Here is a 16,838-nt window from a genome sequence, read left to right as displayed (position 1 = left end):
ATTGTAGTCTAATAGACCATGTTGAAATGTAAAAAGTCAGTTCTCTGTTCCACTGTTTTGTTTCTCACTTTCCTGGCTATTAGGTCAATGTGAAGGTTACATGGTGAGGAATATCAATCCGATGTGTGTGTGGCACGAATGTTAAAGGTGTTAACAAGGTGACTAACAAGTGCCTTAGGCCAGAATTGGCCTAGTGGGTAGCATTGTTTCTGGAGTTCCATCACCAATGTTAGTGTTTATACATGGTGTATATGCAATATTATCGGACATATACTTGGTTTAGGCTACGCTATAGACCCATTGGCCCGTATTCATAAAGCTTTTCCAGAGTATGAGTTCTGATCTAGGATCAGTTTGAACTTTTGGATCATAACAAAGAAGATTACATGGACACGGGGGAACTGATTCGAGATCAGTAGTCCTACTCTGACCTGATTGATTTCGAGTTCACCACATAGCTTGACCCTGCGTTGACCCATGGAGCGAACACGCAGTCGACATTTGTTTAGCGCCTGAGTTTTTACGCAAAGACTTGAAGGTTTAGTGGCATAAATTATGTAAAGGCACTGTCTTCACGTACGTCACTGTTGGTATTTGATAAGTATAGACCGTTTTTTATGAGCCACAATAAAAATACTATCAGAAATGGTTTCCAGTTCAACGGGAATAGAAAGTTGGCACGCCAGCCCTCTTGGCCTTTTGCCCAGTTTCGTTAAGTACATACAGCTTAAAATAGGCTGTTTATTTGAAACAGAAACCCTGTCAAAAGTTATGCTAAGACAAAGAGATGGCGATGACAGTGCTCTAACAAACACAACAACCAAACTCAGTAGGACAGCCCCCCCCTTATCCTCCGAGAGACGCCGGTGTTATTTTTATACCGTAAAGTTCAGGGGGCCCTACTCGGACGGTTATTTTAAGAGACATTACGTCTCCTCTGAAATCATTAAGCTGGTGGGAGGCAGTTAAGTTGCAGGTAAAAACGTCTGTTTTTATTCCTCCGTGAGTCATACGGCTGTAAATACTTATCACCTCACGTCTTCCGTTGCTCCTTAGTACCGGGGGCTTGAGGAGGACTTGCCTAAGATGACATCCAACCCACGCTTCCGGTTCAAATGCCTCGTGCTCAGAATACATTAGCGTCTCGTTGCGCCAGAAAACGTGTTTATCTCATTGTTTATTATATTATTTATTTTTGATTGATCGGTACCATCTGTGATTTGTTTGATCAAGAACCGGGGATCAGAGGTGTTGCTGCACCGGCACACACTCGCTGTTAGAGTAAGTGATTCAATTGAATGTGAGATGAAGCTTGTGTTGCTATTTCCCGTCCCACCCTTCTTCTCCATCTATCTCTGACTGAGGGGAGTTGGATTCAATGTTTCCCTGGTTTGCATCATAGCAGTGTTGACAACGTATAGACAGATGGGCATGGTCAGAGATAACAGCACCTTGTGCCTTCGTATCTCAGTCAGCGTGTAAATGTATAGATCGCAACCCCCTAACCAACATGGCCTATATGTTACTTTATGGGATCCCCTTATCAATCAATTGGGCGGTAAACAGTGGTTTCTTTTTGCTTTTAAATGGGAAGAACACCTGGGCACCTTGAGGAATATGCTGTCTGCACTGCAGCGATAAGAGCCTGCCGATAGGCACCCAAGATAAGGAGACGTTCAAGTGACCCAATCTTAGAAAAAGTCAGAGAGAGACAGTGAAACAGTAAATGAAACAAAAAAGATCAAGTTTGAGACACACAAATGCTAAATTGAGCAGAGAGAGATGGAGAAGGACAAAGACAGATAGACAGATACACAGAATGAAATAAAAATGGATCTTGTGAAGAGTCTCTGGGTAGGTCAGTTTCTGGGGGAGAAGTGGGTGGAGCTCTTGAGGGTCAGCCATGAAGGGAATGGAGGAAGTGACCTCTCAAGGGCTTGTCGCTCCGAGGCTGCGTGGTTTTGCCCCTCACCGCCACGCTCGCAAAGGGGGCATGCCAGGGCCTTTGAAGTGTCTGACCGCCCTGCGGGGCAGCCTCCAAGCCGCTGCCGCTGAACTTATAGACCACCGGTGAATGTTATTATTTATTGAGAAGTCTATTGATGTGATCTTTTTTTTTTTTACAGAAAGGAACCCAGGGAGAGACATTTTTGTATCGTGCATCTGCCTCACACAGTCAACAGTCCGAGATAATATTGTGGAAAATAGACCCTCTGTCCGTAGTCACACAGTTTAAGTTCCTAATGTTATCTTCATGTGACACATCGTGTACACACAGTCTCAAAACTCAATGAGTTGTCAGTCACCTTAATTATTGGCGCACCACAGATAACCCATTGGCTGATGTTTTATGCTACTTGTTCTGGTAACTTAGAGGCGGGGTTTGTTTTTAGACAGATTTATGATTTGTTACGGGATTTGTTGTGTGTTCAAGTTAAGAAAAGTAATTTACATTTCTACCCTGTATAAAGACTAGAAAAGGGTAAGGGAATGTAAGAAAGGTGACTTGTTGTTGGCTTTAAAACATTGAGTCATCTTCTTACTCAGTCATCTGACAAAGTCAATTATAGGCTATGTGATGAATAGCCTTCATTTCGCAACCACTTTAGACTTATTATTATGGTGCAAGTCAAACATTCTTAACAATGTTTCTTAAATTGACATGCTGGGAACTGGGGCAGAAATACGCATATGTTTGAGAGCGAGAGAGTGCACGTGCACACACACACACACACACACACACACACACACACACACACACACACACACACAGTCCTTTTGTTAGAGTCTTGTTTAGGCCAGACAATGTCTACATTGTTTTCTGGGCTTTCACTGGCAACAGGGGATGGGCTGGAGTGTTAACCATTTCCCAATTGGGCTTCCGTGTGTGTGTGTGTGTGTGTGTGTGTGTGTGTGTGTGTGTGTGTGTGTGTGTGTGTGTGTGTGTGTGTGTGCGTGTGCGTGTCAGGAGCAGTGTGGAACATGGAACTTGAGGGAGTAAGGGAAAGGTGTAGTGTCCTGTTGTGTGCCTATTCCGAGTGTATGATAATTAGCTTTGAGGAAGTGATGGAACCTGACCATTACATCTATGTATGGCAAGACCTCCCACCTGAGGCTTTCTAACCAATGAACACTCGGCTTTCACGTTGCAGGCCCGTTTGTCTCTCCGTATAAAGTGCACTGTAAGAAGACCTACAGAAACGAGTGGGAGCTGGCTTGAAATGAAGTGCCCATCCCTACATTTTGAACTAGAATAGATGTGTTCAGGAAATGCCCACAATGACTTCTCAGTCCCCAACTGTGACTGAACGGCTTGGCCGGTCATCCTTAGAAAAGAAGTGGCCTCTTGCCCACTCTGCGTCCATCTTTATGTACGCTGTGACAAGTTAAATAAAGATATGCCTCCTCCCTCTGAATCGCGGTGCACCTGGGTTGTACAGACAATAGCCCCGTGGGTTGGAAGCCCTGGTGTGAAATCCTGGCCTCCTTCACTGTTAATGAGCGCCCCCAGGGTCACAGACTGGAGACACTACCCTCACTGTTTACGAGACGAGATCTCTCTCTCTCTCTCTTTCACGTTCTCTCTCTCTCTATCGATATTTCTCTCTCTCTTTCTTGATCTTTATCTCTCTCTGTCTCTGTCTCTCTTTCTCTCTCTCTTCTCTATTCCTTGCTCAGAAACTCCCCTCTACTACAGTCTGTAAGCTCTGGCTAGCTAGTCTGAGCAAAGTCAGTGGTAGCGTTATCACAGATGTGTTCAGTGGTGTCTGTTGTTGTGGCAGCAGTGCTTTAGACCAGAGCTGTTAGTAGGAGACATGGCCTCACCCTGAGACAGGGGGCTTTGTGCCTCCTATGGGCACCCAACCAGGCCTTTGCACTGTCCACTGTCTCAGACCAGACATTGCACTGTCAGGCTGACATCACAACCAACTAAGGTGCCAAATGTGAGACCAGCCGAGACGAGACGTGTGTCAATCATGGGAACTGTGACTAGAGGGCAGTAGGGGTTTGCTGTTTCACTCAGTGAAACGTAATCTAGACAAAGTCATTGTTTCTCTATGACACCGAATGTCCAGTTGTTTACGAACACCCCAAGGACAGTCAGAGGCTGCTAAGCAGACGACAGAGGAATCTCTAGAGAAGAAGCATCCAGATTCTGACCTGTAATAGTGAGAAGCCCATTTTCTCCACCTCCATCTGATTTGCACAGAGAAATGTGGATAGCGGCTTTGAAACTCACAGGAATAGTTGGGAAGTCATTGTCCTCTTTACCTCTGAGTGGTATTTTAGCGGTTATAACCCTTGTGAACTAAGGCCACCCCGGGGAATGTGTGACGGAGATCTAGAATGTGTGTGCGTGTATGTGTAAGCACTGAGAATACTGTACGCCTGTTCCAAGAATTGACTCATGGATCTTAGTGCAGAGTGACCTGTACACGACAGTAAGGTTTCAGTATATGGAGAAACACACTAACCTAGGTGGTCCAGTAGGGTTTTGTTTTGTGTGTGTCTGAAGGACTTTGCACAATGTGATTAGTGTGCACGTTTCTTTTGTAAACTGATGCATGAACTCTATCTCTTTCCCTGTTTCTCTTCCTTTCCCCTCTTTTTTCCCCCCTTTCCTCTTTCCATGCCCTTCATATCCTGACATTTTTAGAGTGATTTAAAATGTGATTTGGCTGTTAGCTGCACACCTACCGACATGCACAGGAAGACATCTTCCCATGTTCACCCTAGTGCACGCTGCAGTCTCCTAAGTCAATGTCTTTGAACCAGCAGCAAGAAACGGCCAAGTTACTCCAGTGTTAACAACTAGCCAGCCAGTATAACAGCCATGTAGCCAACCCAGAGCCAACCCATGTTCTCATATTCTCTCTGTGTAATGTGTGTGTGTATAAGGAGAGTTAAGGCACCCCTAGAGAAAGAAAGCTGAGGCACTGAAAAGGAAAGGAAATAGAAGTTTTAAATAAATGAATAGCCTAGCTAGTGAAAAGGGGGGCTGCATTAGGCTTAAGTGAGAACACATTCCTTTGCATTCATGTCCCTGGTAGGCTAGGATGATGATGATGATGTGTGTGTGTGTGTGTGTGTGTGTGTGTGTGTGTGTGTGTGTGTGTGTGTGTGTGTGTGTGTGTGTGTGTGTGTGTGTGTGTGTGTGTGTGTGTGTGTGTGTGTGTGTGTGTGTGTGAGAGAGAGCTGATATAATTGTGTGACTCGGGAACGTCCGTCTTTGCCTTTCAGGGGCCCTTCTGCTTGGAATTCCCCGGACAGTCAGATCTGAGCCTTCACCAATTTCAGTTGGTGAGAACTTTGAATTCCAAGTATCTTGTTAGCTGGTTGATGATGCCAAAATAACAACTGACAAATGATGATGATGATGAATTAAAAAAGAAAAAAAAGAATAATAATAGTCATAATTCTAATGATAGCCTAATCATGCTATGTTGTTGTGTTTGCTGCTGATTTGAGTGCTGTTGTTGCTTTGTTGTTGACTTGCTTTGTTGTTGCTCTGTAATGGGGGCTGGTGCAGATATTTTGGGGGATACTTTTGAAGTTCCAAGTACCCTATTGACTTTTCTTTTTAACCCTGGTTCTCACACTAAATATGTACTGATGTCTTGTGCAACACATACATTCCTAGTTCTCTGGCTGATTTAGAAAACTATGAACTGTGTTTTGTGAGTAATGGGCTTGTAACCCACTCTAGCGTTATGATAGTTGGTGTAGCCCAGCTCCGTTTGCTGACGGGGCTTTGTGGCTAACATCAGATGGTTTAGAATGTTTACTCTCGAGGTAGCATGACGCTCTCTGTCGATAGAGGATTGTAGCATCCTTTGCTTTACAACAGTGCCAACGTGTCTTATTGATTATAAGGGAAACTCCATCCAGAAAATATTTTGGGGGTATTTGTTTCATTAGTCCGCTGTTGACAAGGTCCCAAAACTTTCAAACTATCGAAATCATCTGCGGATACAACATGCATCATACTGGGAGGATTTGTGTATTTTGAAATGTAGGTATTTTGGGACTATGTCAACAGACTAATGAAACAAATATAAAAAGGTCATTTTTTGGTGGTATTTTACTTTAAGTCTCTACTGTTTGAACATGGTATAGATTGATGATTTCAGGTCCACAAAGGTTTCTGTCAGACAGTAGAGTGTATTTATTCTGAGGTTTTTGGCAATTCTTTTTTTCACATATTATGAGATGTCAATCGTTTTCCAGTCTTTTGCTGAAGGACTGTATTCTGTGTTCGTGTTTGAATTACCATCCGGGAGAGAGAATCTCTTTCTGTTCTCTTTTCATCTATTTCTCTTAGCAGCTGTCTTGAAGAGGATTCTCTTTATTATCGGCATCTGAATGCAGAGCCAGCGAGAAGTTAACTAGGGAGTGGAGTGTGTGAATCTCTCTTTCTCTCTCTCTCTCTCTCTCTCGCTCTCTTTCTCTCTCTCTCTCTCTCTCTCTCTTTCTCTCTCTCTCTCTCTCTCTTTCTTTACTGAATTGTTCTCCTGTCGTCAGGAGCCATCAACGGACCATGAATAGTCAGGGCCTGTTTCATTTCTATATTACTACTTTTCAATTATGGTTCCCTTCTTGACGTATCCAAACGGTCAGCGTTTGAATGGAGCAGGACATAATGGCTAGCCTTCATCTGCAGAGCTGACTGTTGACTGCTGCCAGATCAGTGGGCGCTAGGCTAGATTGTGGCTCATGGTTGCACGTTTGGCCTGATGACGGGAGTGAGAGGAACTGTGGGACGTGGGTTGTCATTGAGGAGCCAAGTCGAAAACTAATTGTTGTCTCCTTTGTATGGATCCCGGATTCTTTTGAGATTCCTGCTTGAGTTGCTCCGGCTGATCAATTGGTTGATTTTCCACACTCCATTGGGACCGTGTCAGTAATAAACATGTTTCACTTGTAAAAAACACTTTCGGGAACAACCTTTAATGTAAACACTGTTTACAAGTGGAGAGAGATATCCCTCATTCCCCCTCCCTCCCTTCAGTAAAAAGTGTCTGCCAGAACTTGTTTGATTAGGCAAGGCAGGAGCTCTGTTGGGTGTGTCTATGTCTGTGTTTCTTTGCGAGTCTTGAATATGTGTTTGTCTGCACCAGTGTGTCTGCATATGTGTTGGTGTCTGTGTCTCTCTGTCTAAGATGTAGATGTATGGTTGCCCAATCCAATTTGAGGTGTGTCTGTTTGTGTGCTACATTAGTGGTCTTCGTCAGGTCAAGTAAGGTTGTCAAGCACCGTTGCACATGACATCACAGACACCACGCCTTGTGACACACTGCAGGCGTGTGTGTGTGTGCGTGTGTGTCTGTGCTTGAGAGCAAACTAGAAAAGTGACGAGAAAGTGACGGCACTGATCTTTTTAAAATAGTAGCTTAGTTTTGCAGTCAGATAGAAAAATGTCTCATCAAAATTTGACCTTAAATAATGGTGCAGTGTGCAAACAGATTCGTTAATTTGGCATATTGGTCTTCAGGGACCTGGTGAAACATCCCACTGCGAATTTTCCAAATAATGATCATTAACATGAAGCACTTTTTCTATATCCCCTGCTTGTCCCTCCCTCCCTCCCTCCCTCCCTCCCTCCCTCCCCCTCCCTCCCTCCCTCCCTCCCTCCCTCCCTCCCTCCCTCCCTCCCTCCCTCCCTCCCTCCCTCCCTCCCTCCCTCCCTCCCTCCCTCCCTCCCTCCCTCCCTCCTCCTCTGCCCATCTGATTCTGTGGCTGGGCTGCTGTGAGCGATGGAGAGGGGGCCGTGTACTGTATTAGTTCTTGAGGGCGTTTCACAGGGAAACTCGTTTTGACAGAACTCCAGGTGTCTCATTGTTGGAACTGCTATGGTTCAACAGATTTACCAATTAGTATTGGGCTGAGGGCATGGTTGGGCGGGAAGGGGGAAGCGGAGGGTATGGAAGAATTGAAATGAGAGGGAAGGGTTAGTGTAGAAGAATTGAAATGGGGAGGTGTTGTTCCGGGTTGGGTAGAGTGATGGAATGAAATGGGGGGGGTTTCTTCTGAAGGGTCTTGTGGCTGTAGAGGGAGAGGGACGCTGGGTAAGTCGATACGTGACCTCCTTTTCTCAGCTGAGGAATGGAATGGCTGGTTCCAAGGAGGAGGAGAAATAGGAGGAGGGGTGATGGGAAGGCAGCAAAGGAGGGAAACATATTACAGTGAGTTAACATGAGGATTTAGGCTATAACTTTACAAGTAGCCTATAGTCCAGCCCTGATGCCGCCAACAAAGCATGAAACATTTTATTTCCTTGCTCTGTCAGTGCCAATGTTGCCAATGTTACTGCAAAATTGAGACAATTGAATTGACCCTATCTCAAGTCGGCATCAACACACAAAATTGATTGACTCAGGAGATAAAATCTCAATCTTTGGAGGGTGTTTTTAAAACACATCTGTTCTGCAAACCAATGATTTGTTTTTGTTGAAATCCTTCCTCCCTCTGTTCTCACTTTCTTACCAGACTGAATTGTGTGGGACTATACACAGCGCTATTACTTTGTGAAAACTCTTTTGTTTTTCCTTTAGAAATGCCTACTCCAGGAAGTGCTGACATGAGAGAGTCGGGTTAAGTAATATAGAGAATATCCCTCGGGTCGCCTGTAGAGTTTGGAGCAGTGTTTTCCTCCAAAGTACAGTATGTGTTTGTGTGTGCGTCATGACTCGTGTTAGTGCTCTATGAAATCACAACCAGTGCCTACATGGTCAGATGGTTAAAGGAAAAGAAACTGTAAATAACGTAAATGATGATCCCTCTAGAATTAAAGTCTTAATGATGTCTCATTAAAGGAGAATTATGTTTTTTTTTTTATATACTGCAAAATCTCTATTTTTGATGTAAATGACATGTTATAGAAGGGTCCAGACACTTTTTTTTTTGCAATTTTACTTGTTTTTGAGAAACTTGCATGACATTGTGTCATTTTGAACTTTATCCGCAACGTTATATTCCATTTTGTTTCGACTCGAGTGACCATTCTAGCAGCAGGCTACACCAGGAATGGAACAGCTGGATTAGAGGAGACGTCTTGAGTCGCACACAATGGAATATAACGCTGCGGATAAAGTTCGTAATGACCCAATTTCATGCGTATAACATCTAAAGACCTGAATCACTATACTGAGAGAGTTTCTGTTTCTAAAAGGACATATTTGGGTGTTTTAGGAGCATTTATTCATGTTATTTCAGAGTCCCGCGTACTGCAGAACAGGAATGAGTTTCTCCAAAACAAGTGAAATCGCTAAATAAGTGTCTTGACCCTTCTAGCTGTAACATGCCATTTACATAAACAATAGAGATTTGGTTGTAAAGAAGTAAACTTCTCCTTTTAAGGATTATGTGTTGCTGTATCTGGCTGAAAGATGTCCAAAGGTCAGGGTCAAATAGCAGTGCACCCAAAGGAAGCTGGATGTACAACTCTAATATTCGACTCCAAAAGTATATAGTGCTGCTGTCTGCTGTCCTCTTGAATCACATTCACTGGCTAGACTGGCTCCCATCCCCTGCCTGCTTCTTTGCCTGATTGCAGTGGCCGCACTTTGTTTGGGGTGAGAGATTTTGGGTGGGATGTTTTGAGAGGGGTAGTGTGGGCTGGGAGTCTATGGAGAGGCGATGAACCCCACCAGCCCCAAACAACAATTTATTGCTACGGTTGAATGCACTGTGGCAGTCAAAGTTTAAAATCTTCTCCCTCTCTCTCTCTGAGTGTGTCTGTCTGTGTGTGTGTGTGTTGGCCGGTGGAATGCTGACTGTTTCCAGGGAGCACTTAAGCCGCCCTGAATTAGGTTTAGTTTCCCTGCTCGTACGGCGTGAGAGCGGGTCAGGGGGATTAGTTGAGAACACTCGGTATCTGATTTCTGAATAGTTTTGTATTGTCCTCCGTGAGTTTTTCAACCTGAGTGAGACTAACCTCCAATTGATTTTATTTTGTTCTTCTCAGCAGTTTCAGTGAAGACATCTCTGAACATTCTTTATTTGTTTGGCTGTGTTTTTATTTTCCACAGTCAGTGTAGTCAATGATCCCTGAGTGCCAGGCTCTTCTTTAGTCTCCTGAATCCTCAAAAAAAAACAATGACAGACAATTTTTTTGAATATTTTGTGTATATTTGTGACAGTTCACACCGAGGCAGGTGATTGTATTTACATGCTCTTGCATACCTCTGCAAGTATGCACGTTTATTATTATTATTCCCCCCCCCCAGCTCTCCAAGAATCACCTCTGATTAAAGGGCTTATTAACGTGGCACTTAAATCTACCTGAGAATACCACAAGTGCACTAAGTAAGGGAACATCCTTAAATCATAATTGCCATACATGTCAGGGAAACATTGGCCAATTTCATTCAAACATGGGTATGTTGTTAAGGAAAATCCATTATTATTGTCGCACTGGTCGGCGCTACAATAGTATGGCGTTGGTTGAAACTCAATATTAAATTCAAATTTCCTTACCATCATATCATATTTTTTAAATATATTTTTTAAACTTTTATTTATCTAGGCAAGTCAGTTAAGAACAAATTCTTATTTTACAATTATGGCCTACCCCGGCCAAACCCTCCCCTAACCCTGACGACGCTGGGCCAAGCTCAATATCTAGGCGTTGGATAAGAACGAGACTAAAGTGTCCATAAAATGACCATTAGACTTGCCACCTTTTCGGACTGAATACGTTTGTAGGGGCAACAGTTTTGATTAAATGCATACTTTATCACTCTCACATGCCATTGATGTGCTACCTTTCTTGTAGCATTTTTGACAATGCTAATATATTTTTCAGAGTTCTAACACCAGGTCAAGAAATTCGGTGGCTCGGCAACAACACAGCTTCACCAGGATACCAGTCATAAGAAAAGTATAAGAACAAACAAAGGCTACAGTAGATAGCGAGCGATATGGTGGTATTCAAGCTGAATACCACAATGAACAAATACAAACAGATATTTTGAATAGCTAGGTAGCTAGCTAGCCAACATTAGCTTACTTGTCCAACGTCCAGCAGCTAGCCTCTGTAACTAGCTGACACCAGTCAGCTGAAAGCTAGCTAGCTAATGAACAAGCAAAGAAATGTAGCTAGCTATTTTTTGGTTATGGAAGATTTATACACAAAAACAGCTGACCTTGACACAGAAGCTAGCTAACGTTTGCTAGCTCACATCCAAATGGGAGTCCTACATTTTCCTACAAAACATAGCTAACGTAAACTCACCCCATTCCGTACAAATGTGCGCAACTGCAACATTCAAACGAGGCTACAAAGAAAACTAATGGGACTGTAGCGACTGTGTTGACTTCAAAATCGGGGGTGTGAACTAGGTTTCTATTCAAGCGTTGATCGACATGGCAATGGCTCTATAGTATTGGAGAAAAGTTGAAGAAACGGACCCTCCGTTACATCTTGACGTGTCATGTCATAACATACAGCACGCATAAAGCAACTATTTCTGTCTTACAATCTCTCTCCACCAGGTGTAGCACTTCTCTCATCCTTTAAAAACAAGAAATGGGCAGTGACGGGGGTAAGGGGGGGATACCTAGCCATTTTTTGCGTCATCATTGTATGCGATCATCATTCTCAAAGCCGCTGTTTACTTCTAAGATCAATTTACCACCGCCCTAAAAACCCGATTCAAATTCGACACAAGCCTTCAAATACACATGTAATGACACATTATATAAACTCTTTATAGTGTTTTATTGACATTTTAGAGGCGATAAGGTGATAAATTGGACAGATCGAGTGAAAAAAAGCTATTTTCCCACACAACATATCTCCTTCTCACTATCACGCATTAGTTTCATTTCCCCACCCGCCATTTTTAAAAAGACCCGATTGGGCTCATTGCCTTCTAGAATTATGCAGAAACTGGCAGCGTTTAGGTCATGTAATTGATTCTGTTGGAAAGGGGAAAAATTGGGCTTTACAATGATATTGTCATTACAGTTGATCTGGAAGTATTTTCGTTTTTGGGGCACTAAAATAAAGGCAATTGTACGGACCAAGGCGATGTACAAAAGTGAGTGAGTTTACGTTAGCTAGTACATTAGTTCAAAACCAACACCAAACTTTGGACAAATTGTGACACTGCTACCGTACAATGCATGCGATTGGCTTTTGCAACACTAGCTAGCTAGCTAATCCATACTCCAAGCTTCAGTAAGATTTAGCCACATTTCACTCTCAGACAGGACACAACTCAAACTGTAGCTGAGAAAACGAATGGCTAGCTAACGTTACATGTAAACAGTGCGCCGGTTGTGCACTGACTGCAGTGTGCAAGTACATGCTTGCTAGCATCAGAAAAACTCAGTTTCTAACATCCATAATAAATTCCAGTACACTCCATCTCCTGTTCCATTAATGTGGATGCAACCATGATTACAGATAATCTGGAATTAATCGTGAATAGTGATTAGTGAGGGGCACAAATATCATACCCCCAAGACAAGCTAACTTCTCAACATTACAATAACAGGGGAGGTTAGCATTTTTTCAGGGGGTATGATATTTGTGCATCTAACTTTCTCACTCATCATTATTCACGATTCAGTCAAGATTATCTGTAATCATGGTATGATCCACATTCATGTGGAAGAGTATAGAAACGTATTATGTTCTTATTTACAATAAAAGTGACACAATACATTGTTTACCATCATCACTGCCTGGTATGGCAACTGCTCGGCCTCCGACCGCAAGGCACTACAGCGGGTAGTTCGAATGGCCCAGTACATCACTGGGGCAAACCTTCCTGCCATCCAGGACCTCTATACGAGGTGGTGTCAGAGGAATGCCCTAAAAATTGTCAAAGACTCTAGCCACCCTAGTAATAGACTGTTCTCTCTGCTACCGCACGGCAAGCGGTACCGGAGCACCAAGTCTAGGTCCAAGAGGCTTCTAAACAGCTTCTACTCCCAAGCCATAAGACTCCTGAACACCTAATCAAATGGCTACCCAGACTATTTGCATTGCCCCCCCCCCCTTTCATTTTTTACTTTTATTTATTATTCTTATGCGTATTTTAAAAAAGAACTATATTGTTGGTTAGGGGCTCGTAAGTAAGCATTTTACTATAAGGTTGTATTCGGCGCATGTGACTAATAAAATTTGATTTGATTTGATTTCCAATCTAGGTCCAAAAGGCTCCTTAACAGCTTCTACCCCGAAGCCATAAGACTGCTGAATAATTAATCAAATAGCCACTCGCTGTTTATTATCTATGCATAGTCACTTTACCCTTATCTACACGTACAAAATTACCTCGGCTAACCTGTATACTCGCACATTGACTCATTACCGGTACTCCCTGTATGTAGCCTCATTATTGTTTTTATGTATATATATAAATATATAAATACAGTTGAAGTCGGAAGTTTACATACACTTATGTTGGAGTCATTAAAACTCGTTTTTCAACCACTCCACAAATTTCTTGTTAACAAACTATAGTTTTGGCAAGTCGGTTAGGACATCTACTTTGTGCATGACACAAGTAATTTTTCCAAAAATTGTTTACAGATTATTTCACTTGTAATTCACTGTTTCACAATTCCAGTGGGTCAGAAATGTACATACACTAAGTTGACTGTGCCTTTAAACAGCTTGGAAAATTCCAGAAATTTTTGTCATAGATGCTTCTGATAGGCTAATTGACATAATTTGAGTCAATTGGAGGTGTACCTGTGGATGTATTTTAAGGCCTACTTTCAAACTCAGTGCCTTTTTGCTTGGCATCATGGGAAAATCAAAAGAAATCAGCTGAGACCTCAGAAAAAAAGTCTGGTTCATCCTTTCCAAACGCCTGAAGGTACCACATTCATCTGTACAAACAATAGTACGCAAGTATAATCACCATGGGACCACGCAGCCATCATACCGCTCAGGAAGGAGACGCGTTCTGTCTCCTAGAGATGAACGTACTTTGGTGCGAAAAGTACAAATCAATCCCAGAACAACAGCAACAGACCTTGTGAAGATGCTGGAGGAAACAGGTACAAAAGTATCTATATCCACAGTAAAACAAGTCCTATATCGACATAACCTGAAAGGCCGCTCAGCAAGGAAGAAGCCACTGCTCCAAAACACCATAAAAAAGCCAGACTACGGTTTGCAACTGCACATGGGGACAAAGATCGTACTTTTTGTAGAAATATCCTCTGGTCGGATGAAACAAAAATGACCATCATTATGTTTGGAGGAAAAAGGGGGAGGCTTGCAAGCCGAAGAACACCATCCCAACCGTGAAGCATGGGGGTGCTTTGCTGCGGGAGGGACTGGTGCACTTCACAAAATAGAGGTAGGAAAATTACGTGGATATATTGAAGCAACATCTCAAGACATCAGTCAGGAAGTTAAAGCTTGGTCGAAATAGGGTCTTCCAAATGGACAATGACCCCAAGCATACTTCCAAAGTTGTGGCAAAATGGCTTAAGGACAACAAGTCAAGGTATTAGAGTGGCCATCACAAAGCCCTGAACTCAATCCTATAGAACATTTGTGGGCAGAACTGAAAAAGCATGTACTAGCAAGGAGGCCTACAAACCTGACTCGGTTACATCAGCTCTTGACAGGAGGAATGGGCCAAAATTCACCCAACTTATTGTGGGAAGCTTGTGGAAGGCTACCCGAAACATTTGACCCAAGTTAAAGAATTTAAAGGCAATGCTACCAAATACTAATTGAGTGTATGTAAACTTCTGACCCACTGTGAATGTGATGAAAGAAATAAAATAGTAGCTGCTCTCTACTGTTATTCTGACATTTCACATTCTTAAAATGAAGTGGTGATCCTAACTGACTTAAGACAGGGAATGTTTACTAGGATTAAATGTCAGGAATTGTGGAAAACTGAGGTTAAATGTATTTGGCTAAGGTGTATGTAAACTTCCGACTTCAACTGTGTATATATATATATATATATGTATATATAAACACAAAATAATCTGAAACACAACCAAAACAAACAGGAAATGCATCCAACAAATGTGTATATTAAGCTTGATATGGTCATTGCCTGCTGTGAATATGGGACCAAATACTTAACTTTTTACTATTTTAATACACATATAAGTGAATTTGTCACAGTACTTTTGCTCCCCTAAAATGGGGGGGGGGGGCTATGTACAAAAAGTTCTGTAATTGATCACTAGTTCACCTGATGAAAATACCCTCAAATTAAAGCTGACAGTCTGCACTTTAACCTCATAGTTATGTTTTGAGTTCAAATTCAAACATTTGGAGTATAGGTCCAAAAGAAGAAAAAAGGTTTCACGGTTTGTTAATTATGGAGGGCACTGAATAAAAAAACATCTTTGCTTTTATACTTACAAGACCATCATGCTTGATTGAGCGAGCTATTTTGTCTTGTAGTAATGTGGTGCCTGCCTGTATTATAATTAAGCAATAAGGCACGAGGGAGTTTGGTATATGGCCAATATACCACTGCTAAGGGCAGTTCTGAGCCGAAACATTTCGGAAGAGTTTGTGCATATGTTACAGCAATATATTCTTTTAACGTTTTGGTTTGTTTTGGACTTCGGTAAGGGTTTTTTCGGCAGTTCGGGCCACAGTATTTTTTGGGGAGGCAAGCCCTAAATCGGTAGCCAAAATTTTACACCCCTTCGTCGGTGATTGGTCAACTGTAGGGATTCTTCAAGTCTTTGTTGTCATTCAACGGGCGACGACTTGTTTTCATGCACATTTTTATTGAGAAATACTGCAATATCTTAGTTAGATGTACATTTGTGTGGCTAAGATCTCCTCTGCAAAAAAACGTCAAAATTCATGACAGATTTATTGAATTATCTTAGATTCATTCAGATTATTTTGAGGGAGTGTATACTGGCAACGGCGTTTCAAAATGGACAGAACTTTTTTTTTCAAGCAAAGGTCTTTTAAAGGGAGTATGCGAGCACACGCACTTGTTTTGACTAGCCGAAGCTAGCAGAACTGAAGCATGCTGAAACCTTTATTCACAACGCAATGCAGAGTGCCTGGATACAGACTTTAGCCGTGGTATATTGGCCATATACCACAAACCCCCAAGTTGCCTTACTGCTGTTATAAACTGGTTACCAATGTTATTAGAAACATACAAATATTGTTGGGGTCATACCTGTGGTATACGGTCTGTTATACCATGGCTTTCAGCCAATCAGCATTCAGGGCTCGAACCACCCAGTTTATAATATTTCATATAGAATATAGCTAGTGGATACAATATTGTTTCAGGCAACATTTCACACTGCTGATGGGCAAGTAGAAATGCCATGTCCAACAGACACTAACCAGACTGTAAACAAACAAAAGCACGTACAAGAGTTAATTAACCCACCAGAATGAACCCACCATCAAAGTCCTCAGCATTGGGATGTGTTAACATTATTAACATGATCTAAATGCATTATTTGTGTATATATTAATTCATTTGTCTTGTTAACATCCTTTCTGAGTAAAATAAATAGCATGGATGCAGCCCAGCCCGAGTGGCTGTGTGACAGTTGTTTGTGTGTGTGTGTGTGAGATTTGAAATTAGAAGCACGTTAAGCGTTGTGATTGGAGTGAGACAGGCGTGGTTTTGCAGACACGCGACAGGCTGCTCTTCAGATGCTGATTAAGGGACAGTGAGGCGATGATGTCGTATCTGCTCAAGTTTTACCGGCCTGCCTCTTTGAACACGGTCTCTTTGAACACTGTCGCTCTGTTATCTGCTACATGCTCTGTTCCTCCGTAACAAGATGTCGCCACCCTTCCCCCTCTTCATGCTTATTTATTTGGTGCTCGGCAGTAATCGAGAAGATGCGGCTTGTCGCAG

The 16,838-nt window shown here is 42.4% G+C and overlaps 1 protein-coding gene across 29 annotated transcripts in view; it reads left to right on the top strand.

Moving 5' to 3' along the window:
• Window positions 1-16,838, top strand: part of LOC112223237 (transcription factor 7-like 2) — a 113,870-nt gene that overhangs the window by 36,386 nt on the left and 60,646 nt on the right. For 22 of the 29 annotated variants that reach the window (XM_042305411.1, XM_042305413.1, XM_042305414.1 and 19 more), the window contains exon 5: window positions 5,242-5,301. The exons of the other annotated variants lie outside the window; for them this stretch is intronic. In XM_042305411.1, coding sequence (XP_042161345.1) covers window positions 5,242-5,301 — 60 coding nt within the window. The remainder of the gene's footprint in view (window positions 1-5,241; window positions 5,302-16,838) is intronic. 29 annotated transcript variants of the gene reach the window in all.

Source organism: Oncorhynchus tshawytscha, linkage group LG24, assembly GCF_018296145.1.
Source record: "Oncorhynchus tshawytscha isolate Ot180627B linkage group LG24, Otsh_v2.0, whole genome shotgun sequence".
NCBI classification, from domain to species: domain Eukaryota; kingdom Metazoa; phylum Chordata; class Actinopteri; order Salmoniformes; family Salmonidae; genus Oncorhynchus; species Oncorhynchus tshawytscha.
The sequence above is the reverse complement of the archived record's forward strand: the minus strand, read 5'-3'. Positions and strand labels throughout refer to the sequence as shown.